This window comes from Nothoprocta perdicaria, unplaced genomic scaffold (genome assembly GCF_003342845.1).
Source record: "Nothoprocta perdicaria isolate Ctin4 unplaced genomic scaffold, notPer1 scaffold_3, whole genome shotgun sequence".
NCBI lineage: Eukaryota > Metazoa > Chordata > Aves > Tinamiformes > Tinamidae > Nothoprocta > Nothoprocta perdicaria.
Genome location: NW_020455532.1, coordinates 1,958,706 through 1,977,157, shown reverse-complemented (window position 1 = coordinate 1,977,157; position 18,452 = coordinate 1,958,706). Strand labels below are relative to the sequence as shown.

Sequence of the window (18,452 nt, the reverse complement as noted above, 5' to 3'; positions counted from 1 at the left end):
TTTCCTATAGGAGTGTTGTTGGACACCAGGAAACCTCCCTCTGCTCCCAGGTGGAGCAAGGGCTCTGCTTTCACTCATCGTTTGAGCCACCTCGGCTGCCTCACCTGAGCRTTCAGAGAAAACTGCTCGTGGACCAAACGTGTGATAAACATTACCGTGCTCAGCTCCATAATTCACTTTTACAAGCAAAATCTGCTGAGAAAAACACAACACTAAGACACAAAGTGCTGGTTTTTCTGTTCAGCACTGAAGGAGCAAGCAGGGACAGSGGAAGCTCACAGCTGAGTTTGGGTCAGTTTTGCTCACTTTGCAAYCAAACAACTGATTTTTCTTGTGACATCTTATAATTTAATATTCTTCATGATGTACAGAGATCTGGATTTCATTGTAAGTTTGTCCTAATAAAATAAAGTATGTTTTAAAGCATCCAGGTGCAAGTCTCTGTGATAGAAAGAGAACCATAATAAGAACCTGAAAGGAGGTTAGAATGAGGCAGGGGGTCGACCTGTTCTCCAAAGCAAGTACCGAAAATAGGATTAGAGGAAACGGTCACAAGCTGCACCAGGGGAGATTCGGGTTAGATAGGAGGAAAAAATTTCTACGTGGAAAGAGTGGTGAAGCGCTGGAACAGGCTGCCTAGGGAGGCAGTGGGGTTATGGAATATGGCAGGGTTCAAGAAAGGGGCAGATGAGGCCCTGAGGGACATGGTTTAACAGGAATAGTGCTGGAATTGATGAACTTGAGGGCTTTTTCCGACCACAACGACCCCAAGGCCGCCGCCGGCGCGGTCACCCCGCTGCCCCCTCATGGGCGCGGGCAGCAGCGGGTTAATGGCGGCGCCCACAAGGCCTCGCGGCGCGGCGGCGACGTCGGCGGCGCCTGCGCGCTGTGGAGCCGGCGGCGCCGCGTCAGGAGCGCCGCGGAGGCCGGTGCGTTGGCGGCTCCCGGCGGGACGGGACGGAAAGGGAAGGGGAGGGGAGGCCCCTTTCGCGGCCCCGCCGCTGCTCCCGGCCCGGACCCCGGGGAGAAGGAGGGGGCTCGCGGGCTGCTTGAGGGGCGCTCGTGCTCGCGGGGCGCGCGACGGCCTCTGCGGACTCGGACCTCCCTCCCCCTGGGGCTCGGACCCACCGGGTCTCGGTCCTGGCACCCCCGGTTTGTGTTTTTGTACAAAAGAAAGCAAAGAAAAGGCGGGCGGGGAGCGCGGGGGAGAGTGCCCAGCTGGCACGGGGCGGGGAGAGCGAGCAGGGGCGGGTTTTGTCCYGGTTGTGCTCACAGGATCTTCTCCCTCTTCTTTCTCTTACCTCTCATTTTATTTTACTTATTTATTTTTTRTTTCTCTTAGGAAAGARGAGCTGATGCGTTCCCTGTGAACCCAGGCCATGTTCTGAGCACCTTTTCCAGGCCCCTTCGGAGAGTGGGGTGTCTCCATTTGCAGCTTTCCAGGGATTTGCCCTCCTTTCATCCTTGGTGAGCCGCTTGGTGAGTTTTCCGTGCTTCTTAGTATGGGAAAGCACCCGCCTTTGAGCGTGGATTGAATGCAGCATCCTGTAAAAAAAAAAAAAAAATGGGGTGTATTTCTAAGGAAATCATGCCTGTGTCCTGTAGTGTTTTCTTCAAAACTGCCTGAAATAATAAGGCTTAAAACTCTTCTTTTTGTATTGGCGAGACCCATAGGAATACTGCAGGCTCATGAAATCAGGCAGATCACTTTGCACAGTTTATCTTCATATGTTGAAAAACTCATTACAGATYACTTGTATGAATTAGCTGCTACATCAGAGGATCAAAGTCCTTTTACAGTTTATTTAAACCTACAGTATGTAGTGCCACATCTGCATTATTTACTTGCTTTTAGCCAACTAAATATTCCTAATGTAGAATTCATGTGGTGCACATAAACTTTTACTRTAGAAGCTGATTATTTGTCTGGGAGATGAAAATTTACAAGACTGATCTGTCTGAGTCTGCTTGGAGCCCTTAGCCTGGAGTGCTTATACATTTTAAAGAAAGCTTATTCCCAAACCATATATTCTTTTTACTGCTTATGTCCACTTGTGTTGGATCAAAGCAGCAGCTACTTATTTAAGGTGGACACATGGTTATTTTTGGTCTTCACTACCCACGATCTAAGATGCATCAGGGGTTATGTGCCCGCTCAGTTTCCATGGCTCAGCTGAAGGATGGTAAAGTGCAATAATTTGCATGTTTTTGTGGCTGAATGTAGTTGGAAGTAAACCAAGTACCTTGGTTTATGGCTACACAGATCAGACCTGCCTGTCTGCTCTTATAGTAGTACTTAGAGTTTGACCCCCCTCCCCCCTGCTCCTTCATTTCCAAGTGATTTGCAACAGGAATGGTGATGGAGAAGTATAGGAAAAGGAGGAAGTCGATGGCCTTGCTTTCCTGCTTCTTGGAAACCTTTCTGGCAAATGGAAAAATAAGGTTGTGGCTAGAGTGTTTTTCCCCGTAGTTGATTGTGACTCAGTGGTTTAGTTTGTAAACACATTTTTGTAGAGATTGTCCCTACGTAGGAGTGAGCATATCCATATCAAATCTATAAAATGATTCAGTTTTGTGTTTTCCTTTCTTTTTCTCCTTTGTAGAACCATGGCAAGTCCAAGGACAAGGAAAGTTCTTAAGGAAGTCAGAGCACAAGATGAGAACAATGTAAGAAATGTATATATGAACTTGTTTAAAATAGTTTTGTAGCATTGAATTTCCTTTCCTATTCCTGTATATGTTACTATACACAAGATCTACTCTGTTTACAGCACTGGCGCAACTAACTAATGGTAGCATATAAATTTGGGATATCTCCCACCCATGTTAGTTTTATTCATACTTGTATTATAATGCATGGGTGTATATTTGTCACAGGTCTTYCATAGATTTTAGTAATGCTGTAGCCCTAGCAGTCTATCTAACAAGAAAAATATTGGACATAGCTTAGTATAAAGTGGTCTATTTAAAAGTTTTATACTTCAMCTTGAATGTAATAGCCTGTAGACAAGTTCATTTTAATTTATATCAGTGTGGGATTTCCTCCTCCTTCCCCTATGTATTATATGCATCTCTGTTTGAAAGTGTATGCTGTGAGTGGAACCGACATAAAAATGATGTTAAAACCCAAAGCATGATTCTCATCATAAATATACAAGATCTTGTGATGTATGAGCAGTAAAGATTTTTAAAGAAAAACTYCAATTTGCTATCACCTTTGCAATTCATTGCCAAACTGTACTCTGACTGAATATGTGTTCCAAAATTAAATGTTGTATATTTCTTTGGCAAAGGAAACTTTAGGAAGTCTGTTTGGTCTTTTCCTTTAAAACAATCTGAAAAAAAAAAAAAAAAGATGACTTCTCTGCTGATTAATTTCAGTTCATTTGTTTGTATTCCCCTGCTATTTTAGACATGACTGTTTTTCTCTTGCAGGTGTGTTTTGAATGTGGTGCATTTAACCCCCAGTGGGTGAGTGTGACCTATGGAATCTGGATCTGCCTTGAATGCTCAGGAAAACATCGTGGCTTGGGAGTCCACCTCAGGTCAGCCGTTCAGACAGGAACTTCACTGGGCTTCCCTGGGACGTGTTGGGGTTTTCGAGAGAATCTCATTTTGGAGAGGTGTAGAATGCCCCAGCTTCAGCATTTCCCAGACTATTTTGTTTTATGCTTCGCTCCGAAGTGTATTTTACTCTCTGTGATTCATTTGGGCATGTGCTGCATTTATGTAGCTATGTTCTTAGTTCAGAAAGTAACACTTCTCCCTTCATATTTAGAATTGTGCTGCAGAATCTGGGAAACACTGTGCTAATTTAATCTCCTTTCTTTGTATTCTGCTTTTTTCTTTTTTAAATAAAAAAAAAAGTGTAATCTTGTCAATTGAAACTAGCAATTTAAGATTTGAGCTAAAACAATGATAGTATGATTAAAATGTCTGTAGTGTGTGTATATATATAAAACTGCTTTATTCAGTTCTCTTTATTTTTTGGTAATAGAGATGATAGCTCTTATTTTTTTTTTTTTTCCAAGAAACATACTCAGCTGAGCCAGGAAATTACGGAATAAGAATTATTATGTGTTCCAGAGACTCCATGGTCTATAATAGGGACAGAACATGGGACAGTTACTGAAATGAGAAAGGGAAAGAAAGTCCAGGAGGGAGATCACCAAAGCAAGGAGGCCATTCAGAAGTATGTGCTTTGCTTATTAAGGGGTGATTTCAAGTTCCTTAGTGAGGTGAAATTGCATAAGAAGTGAATTTGGAACTATTCCATGACTTACATGAAAGAAAATACAAAGTATTGAGACAAAGGAAAATTTGATGGAGAGCAATGATTTAGCGACAAAAAGACAGAAATAAATCAAGATACAAGGTTTATAAAGCCTTGTTGAGGATAATGTCTCATTTTTTTTTCTGTGATTTGGATTGAAACATTAACAATAGAGCACTTTTTTTTTTTTAATGTAGTTTAATGAGCAGTAGCAAGAATTTATAGCCCAAAACAGAGCCAAGATGCCAAGATGTTAAGTGTGGTCATATGCACCCTGGGATAAGGGCATGGTAGAGGGTACAGTGTAACTACTTCAAACAGCTGAGCTGTCAGGTGCCTGATGGTCTTTATGAGGAGAAGCTTGGAGTGAGGGAAAGGAAGGGACACGAGGTATCCTTGCTGATCCCCTAAGTGTAAGCTTGCCAAAAAAAAAAAAAAAAAAAATCCAGAATAAAAAGATTGGGAAAAGCTGGGTTAAGTCAGTTTCCACACTTGTAGAAGAAAGCTGCTTTTTTTTCTGCCAGTTGTCTTCCATTGGTCATCTCCTTTAATTGCCTCTATAAGCATGATTTTTAGATTATTTCAGTGAGAATTTGACCTTGTTATGAGGCTYTTTCTTCCTATGCTTTGAGAGCAATTCTAGCCTTTCTGTGCCCTCTGTCTTGGAGATGAGTTGCAGTAATATTAGTTTCTGCTCCTATAGCAGGATATGGCATAACATGCTGGGTTTTTTTAACTAATTTTCAGTTTTGTGCGCTCTGTGACTATGGACAAATGGAAAGATATTGAGCTGGAGAAAATGAAGGCTGGAGGTAACAGCAAATTTCGAGAGTTCTTGGAGTCTCAAGATGACTACAATCCTTCTTGGTCATTGCAAGAGAAATACAACAGCAAAGCTGCAGCTCTTTTTAGAGATCAGGTAAATTGGGTTGTATAGCAGTGCTTGTCTTCATCTGCTTCATAAGCACTTAAAAAAGCAACAACTGTGTGAAGGTCTGCAATGATTCTTGGAAGGGATGAGACTCAGAGACACTCTTTTCAGCTCTTAAGAGTAGGGTCTTTTGTTGTTGCTTTTGATAGTTTGTTTCTTTAGAAACTTTCTTTTTGGTCTTTGGGCTAGTTTCTCATTGATGTGATTTGCTGCAACGAGGTAGACTGGGGAGCTGTTTTAATTTTTAAGTAAATTGCTATTTCAACGGTACAGTTTAATACAAAAGCTTGCTGATTAAATCTTATTTGTATATGGTTACAAAGTAGCAAATTAAATGGTGTAGTACAGACAGGACAGGCAGAGCAAATACATTAATTAATGTAATGGCATTATCATTTTGAGGATTTTGCAAACYTCAAAAAGTGAAATGTCAAAATATTTGAAATCAGATGGTGGGAGACTGTACCAAAATACTGATTTTTTTATGCTGCCCCTRTCATTGCAGCATTAAGACATTACATTCCATGCTTACTAGAGTGTTCCTACAGCTTTGGAGTTTCTCATCTGTGGTGTCCCTCTACTCTCTAGAATTTAGCTGATTTCAGAAACTGCCTGTTGAAGGCAGCGTATCTTGAGTATCTTAATGAAGGCAAAGAARTCTTCTGTACTCCATAGGTCTTTTTAATACGAATTTGCATGAAAACTTGGACCCTGACATTCTGATCTTTTTCCTACCACTTTTAGGTAGCAACTGTAGCTGAAGGCAAGGAGTGGTCCCTTGAAACATCTCCTGCAAAGAACTGGACACCACCACAGCCCAAAACGTCCCTCTCGTCGACTCATCGGTATGTATTTTTTTATCTAAATGTTCATATTACAGTAGCAGGATCAAACTCTCATTTTTTTTAAATCAAGCATTTTTTTTGCTGAAGTTAAAGAATCTGATGTAGCAGAGCTTTAATTTCTGTAATCAATCTCCCTTCCTCTCAGYCTTTCCTGAATCTAAAAAACTGTGGCGGAGAGAGACAAGTGAGCAGGAGCAGAAAACGAGCCCAAGCTCYGTTTGGCTTCTTGCCTTGCAGTGCACCTGACATCAGTGTGTGTCCGTCATGCTCTGACTGACACACCCAGACCTAACTGTGCTGCTTTTCTTCAGTAGTCAATCACAAAACTGGAGCTGACAGTCTTTTCTGTATGAATTTAATAGCTATTAGTGCATCAAGGTTTGAATGCGGCAGCCCTGTTTTTCTGCCTTTGCATGCCTATGTGTTATTGTTTGCAATCAAGAATCAATCTAAGCAATCGTGAATCAGAAAAACAAGTGCTTTGTGCCTGGCCATGATCCAGCAAGTTCAGTGGGCCACTGAGTAACACTCTGTATTTGGGTCTACTGTTGCTTTATTCATTCAGTACTCTAATGGCTTTTAGTGGTTATGTTAGGGATCCCTACTTGACAGATCAAAGAAATAATCAATTCTGCATTTGTTTTATGATAATGCATGGCAAGCTGCAATGCTGACCTAGTGGATTTTGCTTTATACGTTTTGATTCTTTAAAATCTTTTATTTCAGTACTTCTGCTGGACAATCTCAGACTGCAACTGCCTCATCAGACAAAGCATTYGAAGACTGGTTAAATGATGATGTCAACTCCTATCAAGGGTAACGTAATATTTACAGAGCTGATGTTCTGTCTGCCTTGTCCTCCAGCATAGCATAGACCAGGATGTTATGCTACAGCTGCATAACTGATTCTGATTCACTTGGCCTAGGTAAACAGTTATATCTTGTTTCCTGTTTTTAAAAAAATGATAATATATGGTTGGGGAGAGGCGAAGGAAGATGCCTTTTAATGCGTTTGTTTAAAAGGCAAATGTTTCAATACTGTTTGAAAAATGTTCCTGTAAATCAAATTGTTGCTATAGTGAGCTTCAAACTAGGAGGTCTTTAGTATGTTTAGAGTATTGGATAAAACTGAGGCATTGATGACACTGTGGTGTTTGTTTTCTTCCTCTATCCCTCCCTACTCGTATCTTCAAATATCACTTCATTTTCTTATGGTAGTGGCCAAGAGAATCGCTACGTGGGGTTTGGGAACACAGTAACACCTCCAAAAAAGGAAGATGACTTCCTGAATAATGCCATGTCATCACTGTACTCGGTAAGGAAATGTCCAAAAGTTTCTGAGACCTGAGGTACCCCTTTATTTTGTGTCATCTTGGGGGAATACATGTGAATATCCACACTAAACTCCATTTTGTGTTTTTACATAATTTCGTAGAAACACAAATTTTGTATTTTCGTAAAAACGAAATTATGTACGTGCTGAGGAGAGATTAGTAATGAAGAGACTTCACAGGCATGACCAAAAAGTAAATTTTTTAAAGTGAAGAGAAAACATTTATGTATATAGAGTGTAAAGCTAGTTGATGTTTTGTTGCTTCTCTGCTTCTCTTCTCAAGCAAATAATGGAAGCTTATTACAATATTGCAGTTCAGTGGGGAGCTATGATTTTTATTCTCCCTGGTGGGTAGTTCTTATGACTACAGGGCAAACAGTATTAAATAACATTTTTGACTAAATTTACCATACATTAGCGAACATTATGAATAGTAATTGTAAATAATCGATATAGGGTGCTATATTTTCTCTTTCTTTTACAGGGATGGAGCAGTTTTACAACTGGAGCTAGCAAGATTGCTTCAGCTGCTAAAGAGGGTGTAAGTAAATACAATGTATTTTAATGTAATTCTTGCAAGGTTGAGGAGACTAAGCAAACTTTGAGTGCTCTGAATTATAAGAAAGGTGTCCTTAACAGTGTCACCAAAGAAAATGGAATTTTTGTGTGTGTATCCTGGCCTATGRCCTATAAAACATAGACACAAGGAGTGCACACTTCTGCCTTAACACATCTCATCATTCTGGGCAGTTCTTGTAAATTTGTCTGCTTACTTAGGTTGAATTGAGAATGATGTTTCCCCATATGACCTGGAATACCAAAGGAATTAATSTGGATTTTGCCCATTCAAAGTGAAATTCTAGCAAAGGTTTGTTCATTTTGGAAAGGACCATGCAGCATTTCTGTATGTGTTTTTACTAGGAAGAAAGCTTTTGGTTAATTTTAATATGTTTGCTTTCCACAGGCTACCAGATTTGGATCTCAAGCAAGTCAAAAGGTGATTGAGTTATAGATTTAGCTGTGCTTTATTCATAGAAATTGGCTTTAAATGTCATGTGTTTGCCTGCACCTGTTGATTTAGATTTGATCATCAGGAGACCAGTGTGTTTATCCCTGGGGATAATTCCGTGGGGATCGAGATCAATGCTCATGGGCATATTAAGCATAAAACAAATAGTGGTAGCTCTGCTTTTACATCATTGAAGGGAGTATTTGATAGGCAGTGGAATTAAATGCTTTAATTCATGTTTGCTGTCATAAAATATGCAAGTCATTTTATTTTTGTGAAGCATAAATGTGGTGTGTCTGAAGTAGTTCTCTAGGTTATCCAGTGGAATACAAGTCATCATTCCACTGCTAAATTCTAATAGTCCATTATGAGTGCAGGCTACTTAATATTCTTAAATTAACTGGCCTCTGTGTATTAAAAAAGTGACCATTCTAAAAATACTCTTTCAAAATAAGATTAAAAGGCAGTCAGACCTGAATGATACAGAGCTCTGGCACTAGCAAGATCTGTGAGCACTGGGAAGTTTAAAATTAAAATGTAGAAATCTAGAAAACGGGATTCTTCACATGCAAATGCTCTGAGGGAGAGAGGACGTATAGGGAAAATTAGTTTTGCGCTGGGCTTTCTTTTGTATGCCCAGCATTAGCCCAGCATGCCCCACATATGCGTAAGATGCTATAGTTCCCCAAAAACGTAAAGTTGCAGGAGGTGACGATCAAACGAGTGTTTGCCATAGGGTCTCATAGCAAGCCAAACTTGTGCATGTTTTGCAGAATTACCCAAAAAGTCTTGTGAAAGCACACAAACACGATACTTAACAAGCTTTAAAATTTGCTGCCTGGCTTATGTAAGAAAAATTGAGTGTTCTACATTGTCTTTTTTCTTCCTTTTTCACTTTGTCCGGCAGTTTGGCTTTTGGAAAAGGGTTCTTTAGTGTTACTGGCATTAATATGCTTATGTAAATACAGTACTAAGTGTAAAAGCTCACAACTACTGACAAGATTCTCAGCAACACATTGCTCTAGAATCTTAGCCCTGTTACCATAGCTTAAATTTTATTCCTGAAACATCTGGTCTGTAGCACAGATTTAACATCTCTTTTATATCATWTATTGATGATAAGTGTATTTGATGGCTGTTCATCAAATGCATTCATGGTTTGTCTTGTCAGTAGATGTTAAAATTCAAAAAAGGTTTGTGCTACTTAACTTGCCTGAAAAAAATGCTTCCAGTCTTGCTAAAAGCTGCTTCTTCTACCTTYCTTGCTCTTCTCTTTTGCTGTCGGGTAAAGTTTTGGGGCTACAAGCAGCAGCCAGAGCCGGTAATGCCCTCACATATGTTCTCATGCATGGACTCCCTGTCACTGTTCGTGCTAAATATGTGCATTTGCTCTCGAGCTCTCTCTTTTGCCTTACATGAAATTTGTTTAAAATAATGTTGTTTCATACAGTGATGCTTTGTCCAACGTGGTTAAAATAGGTTAAATTGGATAGAGATCTTCAAGCTCTGCGCTCCCAGAAAACCTTCAGTGCTTGTGCCCGTGCTTTTTGTAAGCACTGATGATATCAGGGACTCTTTTTGCATTTGTGATTCAGGAATGCTGTACACCAGGAATCACTCTGGTGTTCACAGGCAGTAAGAAAAGCCTCATTATGTAGCATGGTTGAGTAAATAGGATTATGTGAGAATTTTCCCTAAGTCTAGCAATGGCTTCACTTAGCACTCTTCAACTATAAGACTTAGTGAATTAGGCTTATTGCATGTGATAAACTGCTAATTTATCAGCTTCTCACTCTGGTGAGATTTTTTTTTCATTTTGGAGAATCCAATTTGATTCCTTTTCTGGTTTTTCATGAACACCTTCATAGTCTTACTTCTTGGAGAAGTCCTGTGAGATTTGCTTTATGTTTCTTTAGATATAGGAATGGGGTTACATCTACCCTTTGTCATCTTAAATAACCTTTGGATTGTTAAGGAGTGCAAGGATTGGAGCTGATGCTGGTTGGGTAAAGGGCGGATGCAGATCCAAGCAGCCTTTTCTCTAAGGAAAAAGCTTTTTAGACAGCTGGGAATCTGGAAAAGAAAAATGTTTACATGTTTCAGTTTGCAGGAATTGGCTCTTTTGGACTAATGGGTGGAATAATTCAGAAATTAGTAGAATATACTGAAAAAAGGCAACTGTTACAGGCTTATTGTGGTAGTAGGGGAGAAATGACTTTTCTGTGAAGCACTTGCAAGCCCTGCYCTCCTTGTCATGAAAATGATTTATGAAAATCATTTTGTGATAGCAACTTGCRTTTTTGTAAGTCAGCCTCTAAAGCACAACACTCATGCATCTGCTTTTCTGATTGTTAAGGATATCTGCATTTCATAGATTCCTCCCTATGCAAACCTAGAGCCATAAAAAAAATGACAAAAATCATCTGTCACAACTGACTCTTAAATTGCCTAGAAACAGAGCTGGATTGTTACTAATAGATGACAGCAGCCCTCTAAGTCAGAAGAAATGGTGCAAAACTGCAGCTGAAAARGACTGATTTTATGAGTACCTCCAAGAACTAGAAAAAATAAAGACAGAGGGGGTTTGTTTTCTCAAATATTGAGCCGCAAGTGTCAGCAAGGGGCTGCCTTGCAGGTTGTTGCTGATTGAACCATTGATGCTGCTTGCCATGGAAGGTCAGACTTGACTTGGGCTCTGGGCATTTCCCACAACCTGTGGCCATGTGCATCTGTCTTTAAATTTATTTTCTTTCCATGTTTTGCAAAGCGTCTGCAGCACTGTACTGTGTGTGCTTCCAGCTCATCCTGCTTGTRCAAATCACAGCTTAAGGCTTTCTGTATTTGGGAGATACTGCTAAGAGCTCATCTGCAGAGAATGTTGGCTGTGTATATTTTTTATATATATAAAGGAAAATATAACTGACTTTGTTTTTGTTTTGCTTTTAAATAGGCATCAGAGTTAGGTCAGACATTAAATGAAAATGTTCTCAAACCTGCACAGGAAAAGGTAACTTTGGAACTAGTAAATTACTTGCAGAACATGATTATGGTGCCTCGGGGAGTGATTATTTCCTCCCATCACAACTGTCCAGTTTGCCAATGCATCCTTCTGTTTTTGTATGCTAGCCCAATAGCAGAGGGGAAATATGCAATRATTCAGGGTTAATATGATAGCAAGGAAATGTTAATGGAACATATTTTCCCCCTACCAATCTCCTACACCTGCAAGAATTTTACCTCTCACACCCAATCTCCATTAGATATTTTTCATAGGTATCATTATCCAGGAAAGGAAAAGTGGGCAAGATGAAAATACACCTAAAATAGATGAAGAAATCACTCATAAACAGACATTTTTATTAGTAAGATCTTTGCGCATTACATTCCAAGTGTTTCCCCCATGTACCTGCCAGCCCCCTTTTAATTCAGCTCAGCCTCTTGGAGCCTCAGTCTGCTGCCACGGGAGGAGCAGTAGAACTTGGAGCAACGGTATATGTTTAAGATGAACAGGCACAATGTATTAACAAATAATATGTTCTTGCAACCATTTTTAGTATTCTTTTAAAAATCATACAGTAATACCTTAATATTAAGGGTTTTATGCAGTTGTGAGCAAAGTATGTTCCGAAGCAGTATTCTGAGTAGTCATTCTAATTGCTGTATTTCTTCTAAGAAGCCRAAATAGTCCATAGTAGGGTTTATTTCTCTTCCTTTTAGAATTACTTAAGATCACAAACATGCAGCTGGCAGYACTTCCAACACCACTGCATGAAATCACAGGCAAAAAGTCTAATTAGTTTCCTATTCCTCAAGATTATCCACAGTTGATCTTAGAGTGTTTAGATATATTTGTATCAGCATGTATAAAAGATAGTAAATAGATCTGGTAAGTTTTTAATTTTGCTGGGTTTTTACTACCTTCAAAAAATGTTTGGGGAGGTTAAAATATATTTAAAAGAGTCAAGTTTGCAGATTTTTTAAGACTGTCGTTGGTTTTAATGCTTAGTGCTAGATAATGATGCCTTCCACAAACACTGTATTTCAGTAGAAAATTCCTGTGAACATCAGAGTACTGAGATACACCCCATTAGAGGTCATGGACTATATGGATTTTATTTTGTTAACTTTGGATAAAATCTATTTGATTCACTTTTTTTCTTATTTTTTTTAGCTCTTACCATAAGTAAGCTTAAGGTGTCAAAATATTTTGTTCTTTGATTTTTTTACTAATGTTTTGATTCATGTAGGTGAAAGAGGGGAAAATTTTTGAGGAGGTCACCGTGGGGGTGTCACAGTTGGCCAGCAAGGTAGGAAGTGGCCTGCTTGCCTTTGAGGAGGCCAAATTCCAAGCCAGTCTCCATATTCTTATCCGTGTTTTTGGTGAAAGAAGACCCCACAGCAGCTTCAGTCTCAGCTTGTGTTGATTTCAGCTAAGGTTTGACAATATTGTTCTCCATATGCAGCACTTGTGCTGGGCTGCTGAAAAGCTCTGTGCAGATACGATGTGATTTTCCACCATGTCTGCACCGAGGGCATCGTGTAGCGTTGTAAGAGGGTCCGCGTCCCAAATAAAGGGTTAACGTCCCCTACAGAATATGGAGACAGCTTGTGTGGCATTTGTACCCTTAAACTTACTAATGTTTTGCACCTTTTTCCTTTGTTCTTTGCTGTCGTTGCTTGGTACTGTGGTAAGTGCTCTCTGCAATTGCTAGGTACAGAGTCCTGCAGAATGGAATGCCCAATTTGGTAACTTCTGTAGTATTGCACAGGAGGGTCTGCCTTTCTAGCAGAGTGAAGGTCAACACTAGAAGCCATATCAAGTACCAGAATGAAGTTATTTTGATATTCTTTTTGCTTAAAGCTTGGCAACTTTAAGTCTGAGCTCTGGGACCCACCCATAGTCTCTRACTTGGAATAGTGACTTCTGTTGATGTCACATCAAAATCCATGTTTCTAATACAATACCAATCCAACATCTCTACAAAATGATTCCTCTAGCAGTCCTGTTTATGCTAGAACATCACCTTTGGTCTGTTCCCTGAGCACCAAAATAAAACTAGCAAAAATGGATGGAAACAGTTTTGTAAGACAGCAGGAGTATAAACACTGATCTTGTACATTGTGATACTTCTTGGTAACATCAAAGCACCAATATTAGACTAGACAAAGATCTAGACAAGCCCCATAACTTGAGTTTTTGCTATTAGTGCAAGGTAGCTTTCAAACGAGTGACAGGATACTTAGTATGTGGAATGGGAACTTGTTTGATTTCTGAGCTTCTGTTGCTTCTAAAGTGGAGCATCAAACAGAAACAAGTTCTGAAAAGTTAGACACTGGCTCCTGTTTCTGCTGACCGCCCCACTTTGTACATAACAGCTGGGAAATGCTCTTCTTATGAGTCACAAGTATTTCTGCAGTGTGCAGTTTATGTAAGGAGTAATTCCAGCATTTTTGTCAAGAAAGCTTAGGACGGAATTCAAAGTAGTTAACTGGCAGTCATAGGAAAAAAGCTGAATGTGCCCTACTTCTCACATCTTCCAGCAGCAGCATGGTGCTSTCAAAAGTATTTTCTTTACATCAGCCTTGTAACTCTTGATCAAAATTATTAATACCTGGTGAGTGAGTTTTTTTTCAGTGCAATATGTTCTCTTAATTTGAACAAGGCAGGAGGACGTGTTGTGTGCTTTTCAAACTGTTAGAGAKGTGTGTGTTCTATCCAGATGAGTGGAGTGTCCTTTTTTTCTAGGTTCAGGGAGTTGGAAGTAAGGGCTGGCGAGATGTCACCACCTTCTTTTCTAGCAAACCAGATGATAATGCTGAAAGGTATGTATTTTATTGTCTTTTGTATCTCTTTAAGCCAATTTCATCCTACAGATATTGTCTCTAACATAATAGTAGTTGGTAAATTTTAAATATGAAGAAATGATTCTTTTAAGAAAACTTTGCTCTAAGTCSTCTGCATGTAACAAAGGGGCATGCAAAGCTCAGTTCACTGTAACAGTTCATGCCAGGTATTACACTGAGAGCAAATACTGCACCATGCCAAGGTGTTAAATTCATGTGATTAAATTCGTTGTGATCAAAATCCATGCGTTGGAATATATGTCATTCTGAGTAGCACCTCCATCCTTTCTGCCTCTGTCCTTGATTATGTTTGAACAAAAGATAGTAGCATTATCATTTTATGTTTATAGCTGTTTATGTTATACCTGCTTTTTCTCTCCCCTACATTTTTTCCTTCCGTCATAAAAGACCAGCTGAAGGAGACAGTTACCAGAACAGCGGAGGGGAGGGCTACCAGAACAGCGCTGTAGATCAAAGCTTCTGGGAGACCTTTGGCAACTCAGACCCACCGAAAGCTCATAAATCCCCGAGCAGYGAGAGCTGGACGTACGTGGACAATTCCACAGAGAAGAAGAGCTCCGACAGCTGGGACGTGTGGGGTTCAGGAACAGTCTCCAACAACAAGAACAGTAACAGCGACAGCTGGGAAAATTGGGAGACCAACTGGGAAAACGCAGGAGGGGAGAGCAAGACCAAAAAACCTCCCAAGGCACCGAAAAAGGCGTCCTCAGCTGATGAGCGGTGGGATGACTGGTAGAACTGGTAGAACTCTGTTAACCCTGTTTTGCACAGCTAGGGGAGGGAGGTTACGCTGGCTGATCGAGGGGAGACAGTTTCACACACAATTGGATTATCTTGGTTGACCTTACTGATCTGTTAATTTTGTGCTTCCTTCCCATTCATTCTCCTTTCTTCTCTCTTAGGGGAAAAAACAGTGTCTGAATCTTGTTATTACATCGAGATGACTCTCCCATTTTTCAAGATAATCTCCTTGCACAATTGAAGCCGAGCGCAGTAACAATCTTGACAGGGTGTTCRCAGGATAAGAAGTGCAAGCACATTTTCATGGCACAATCTTGCATGTGTAGTTTTATAGGTCTTCATACCGTCTCCATGTGACATGAGATGATCTGAAGTGTTTAATGCAAGCAGAGGAGAGAGTGTATCTTAAAAAGAGCCATTAAACAAGCAAATTGCAATTGCGTAGTTCTAGTTCAAATGCCTTATGGATTGCTGGGACCACATTAAGTCTGGCAATTCAAAATGGTCTTCTGAGATACTTTTTATTGGAGATGTGTTTTTAAAACTTTGAGATGTGAAGACTTTTAAAACTTCTCTTCCCTTAGGATTAATAAAGAATCTAGACCTAGATAGTTACTTGTATAAATTCGTTGTTTTGGCAGCGTGAGCTACCAAGGGATCTTTAGAAAGGCTCTGCTTGTCCTTCCTACTCATTTGGATAAGAGTTTACACAGTGCAGATTTTCTACACATATAACGTAAAGCTGTGATGGTGTCCTTCCTTTTCTGCACTCCTCCCCCAATTTGAGTATTAGCAGAGTCTGCCTCTTCTTTTCTGTCTGATTTTATATATATTTTTTTTTGCTTCAACCTTCTATTCTGAACAAAAAGGTCCTTTTTTTCTGCTGCTTATGGCCTATTGGACACATATTTGGCAACTTGGCAGTGAAAAAAATGTTAAAAAATAGATAAAACAGGTGGAGAATATGAGAACACTGAGGAACGAGGCTGGCAGGAAGCCCCTTTCCAGATGAGATGATGTCTGGCATCCTGGCTGCTGGGAAGAGCCTAGGGAAGAGACAAAGGCAGGAGAGGCTGAAGTTTTACAGGCTGCTTGTAGTACTGTTGGGCAGGAGCTTGAGCCTGGCTGTAAAACAGGGAATTTCTTCCATGTCTCCTCTGTCCCACGTAGACCTTTGTCGTAGCTTGACTGTGTGTCAAACATGCAACTCTATTTTCATGCATACACTTCTGTTGCCTTATTCTTCCATATATATATATATTTGTGGACCTGTAGTGCTCTGTGCGAAGTGATGCTGCCAGCCTGGGCTCTGTGGAGATGCCAACGTGGTGCCTCTGGCTACCGAGGGGCCATGAAGCTGCTCCAGCTCCCTCTGCACAAAATTACAACAGTTTCTCTTTCATAAACCTCCAGCAGTAGCTCATAGAGGGATAAATTTCATTTTAGCTCCATTGAATCATCGATACTGTGATGTGTATTCATACATTCTCCTCCACTGTGTCTCTTGCCTAGGAGAAAACTGGTTTACTTGTGTATCACTTGCACCAATTGGCATAAGCCATTTGTCTGTCAGGTGTTTTTTGTTTTTTGCGTTTTGTTTTTGAACCTTTATGTTCTAAATTAAACAGCCAGAGTCCTACCAAGGCAAAGTTTTGGAATACTGTTTTTTTTTTTCTTTCTTCCAGTTGAATAGAAAGTGACAGAAAAGCTGTTTTCTCTATGCGTGCCTGTAGAGATACAAAGCTAGACTGCAACTCCTATAAAAGAAGGTATTAGTAAAGATACTATAAGAACTAGCAGAAATTAGAGCTGCAGGAGCAATGCTACCAGGCTGAGTGGTCTGTTTGACAGGTGAATCAACATCTGTCACTTAAATCTGAATAATTTACTGTATTTTCTGAAGGAGATGGTGGATAAAGGGTATTTTCTGTTTTCTGTTTTATTTTTACTCTGTTGAAGAGTAGATGCTGAGGACGTTTCTGYTTTGGAAAGCAGCTTGGTAGAATATATACAATCAAGTTGAGCTTGTGGAGGGAACGTTTGGGAATTGGAATGTTCTTTTTGGACTAGACCTTAAAAGATCTTCCCCCACTCTTTTTGGCTCAATCATGAGTAGTGTCCACACAGACATTGATGATAGCTTGGCAGAGCTGAGGCTGCCTCTCTAAAGAGATGGATTTGGGTGGATTTTAGTCAATGTGTGCACAGAGAAGGCTCCGGTGTTCCTAGTACTTCACTCCCTGTAGGATGGATAGGGCTCCACTTCCCGTTCAGTCACACATTTGAAGGTCACGCAGGCAGGTTAGTGGAGGAGAGGGCTGTAGGTGAAACAACACCTGAACAACTAGGCATTGCAACGTTTATTTTAAATTTCTTAGTGTTTCAAACCTTGTTTCTGTTCCTTTGCATGGCTTCAGTTTTGGAAGATAGAGAGCAGCTGAACTCCTGCCAATAGCCTGAAATCAGAGAAACTTCAAGATGTCCAAATTAAGTGCCACTTACAAAGGACAGAGTCTTGGTGAGTGTTCCCAGGCCAGGAGCTGAGGCTAATCCCAGAAGTTTGGGGTTATTTTAAAACGTTTCATTTTTCTCTTGAAGCCCGTTAATAACAATTCCGTTTCAAGAAATGCTTGGCCAACTCTCCCTCCTGGTTGAGGTTTCAAGGATCATGCTGGTGCTTTTATTTTTTTTCTCAGTCCAAACTGTGTAACATTCCATGGGTTCATAATGTATTTTTCAGTGTAATAGTCTGTGCAATAACTTAACAAGTGTAGGTGAAACCTTTGTTTAATTCACGATACTTTTAAAGATACAGTTGGTGGTCTTTGAGAACAGCAGTCAACCATGATATTTCAGTTTTTGCCTACTCTGGCAATATTAAATTCCAGTAACTCTGTCAAGGAGGTAGTTAAGCAGAAATCAAGAAAACACTATTATGTCCAGTATTAGAGTTTTATTGTAATGGCTTTGAATGACCTCTTAAAACTCCCTTTTAATTTTCATGCCAGTGGTCAGTGTGGAATACTGTATCTATAATTTTTCTGATGTGTTTTATGTGAAATTCACAGGAATGGCAATTTCAGTGAACACTATTCATTGTTCTGTAGAGTGGTACTGGACTTGAACTGCAGTGTCATCTTTTAAAAGAACATTATAATAAAGCAAAGAGATATGGAGCCCGAGTGTGTTTAGCCCTTTTTCAGGAGACTTCAGTTAATCTTAAAAACACAGGAAAAATCATCAATTTGCATCCATCTAACTTGCCTGGAGTGCGACAGTCTGATTTTAAGCAACCAGGGGTTATGCATTTTACATTTTTGAGAGCAGGTAGTTAAGAAGCATCCTGGATATGCTGAATTAGTGGCAGATTACAGTAGATCCTACAACTGGTTTCCTAGGCCATAGTCCCAGCCTACCAACCATAAAGTTTGGGGTTCCCCTCTCATGCACTGTAG

General features: G+C 40.1%; 1 protein-coding gene across 2 annotated transcripts; it reads left to right on the top strand.

Moving 5' to 3' along the window:
* Nucleotides 1–912: 912 nt before the first annotated feature.
* Nucleotides 913–16,887, top strand: ARFGAP1 (ADP ribosylation factor GTPase activating protein 1). Of its 2 annotated transcripts, XM_026042262.1 has the most exons (15): nucleotides 913–929; nucleotides 1,343–1,479; nucleotides 2,604–2,667; nucleotides 3,436–3,545; nucleotides 5,021–5,192; nucleotides 5,949–6,049; nucleotides 6,776–6,865; nucleotides 7,268–7,364; nucleotides 7,867–7,923; nucleotides 8,347–8,379; nucleotides 9,683–9,712; nucleotides 11,342–11,398; nucleotides 12,639–12,698; nucleotides 14,138–14,214; nucleotides 14,644–16,887. In XM_026042262.1, the coding sequence occupies exons 3-15, from the start codon at nucleotides 2,608–2,610 to the stop codon at nucleotides 14,990–14,992; spliced, it is 1,293 nt and encodes a 430-aa protein (XP_025898047.1). In that variant the 5' UTR covers nucleotides 913–929; nucleotides 1,343–1,479; nucleotides 2,604–2,607; the 3' UTR covers nucleotides 14,993–16,887. The 2 variants fall into 2 exon arrangements, with proteins under 2 accessions (XP_025898047.1, XP_025898048.1); XM_026042263.1 differs by lacking the exons at nucleotides 9,683–9,712; nucleotides 11,342–11,398.
* Nucleotides 16,888–18,452: the final 1,565 nt, after the last annotated feature.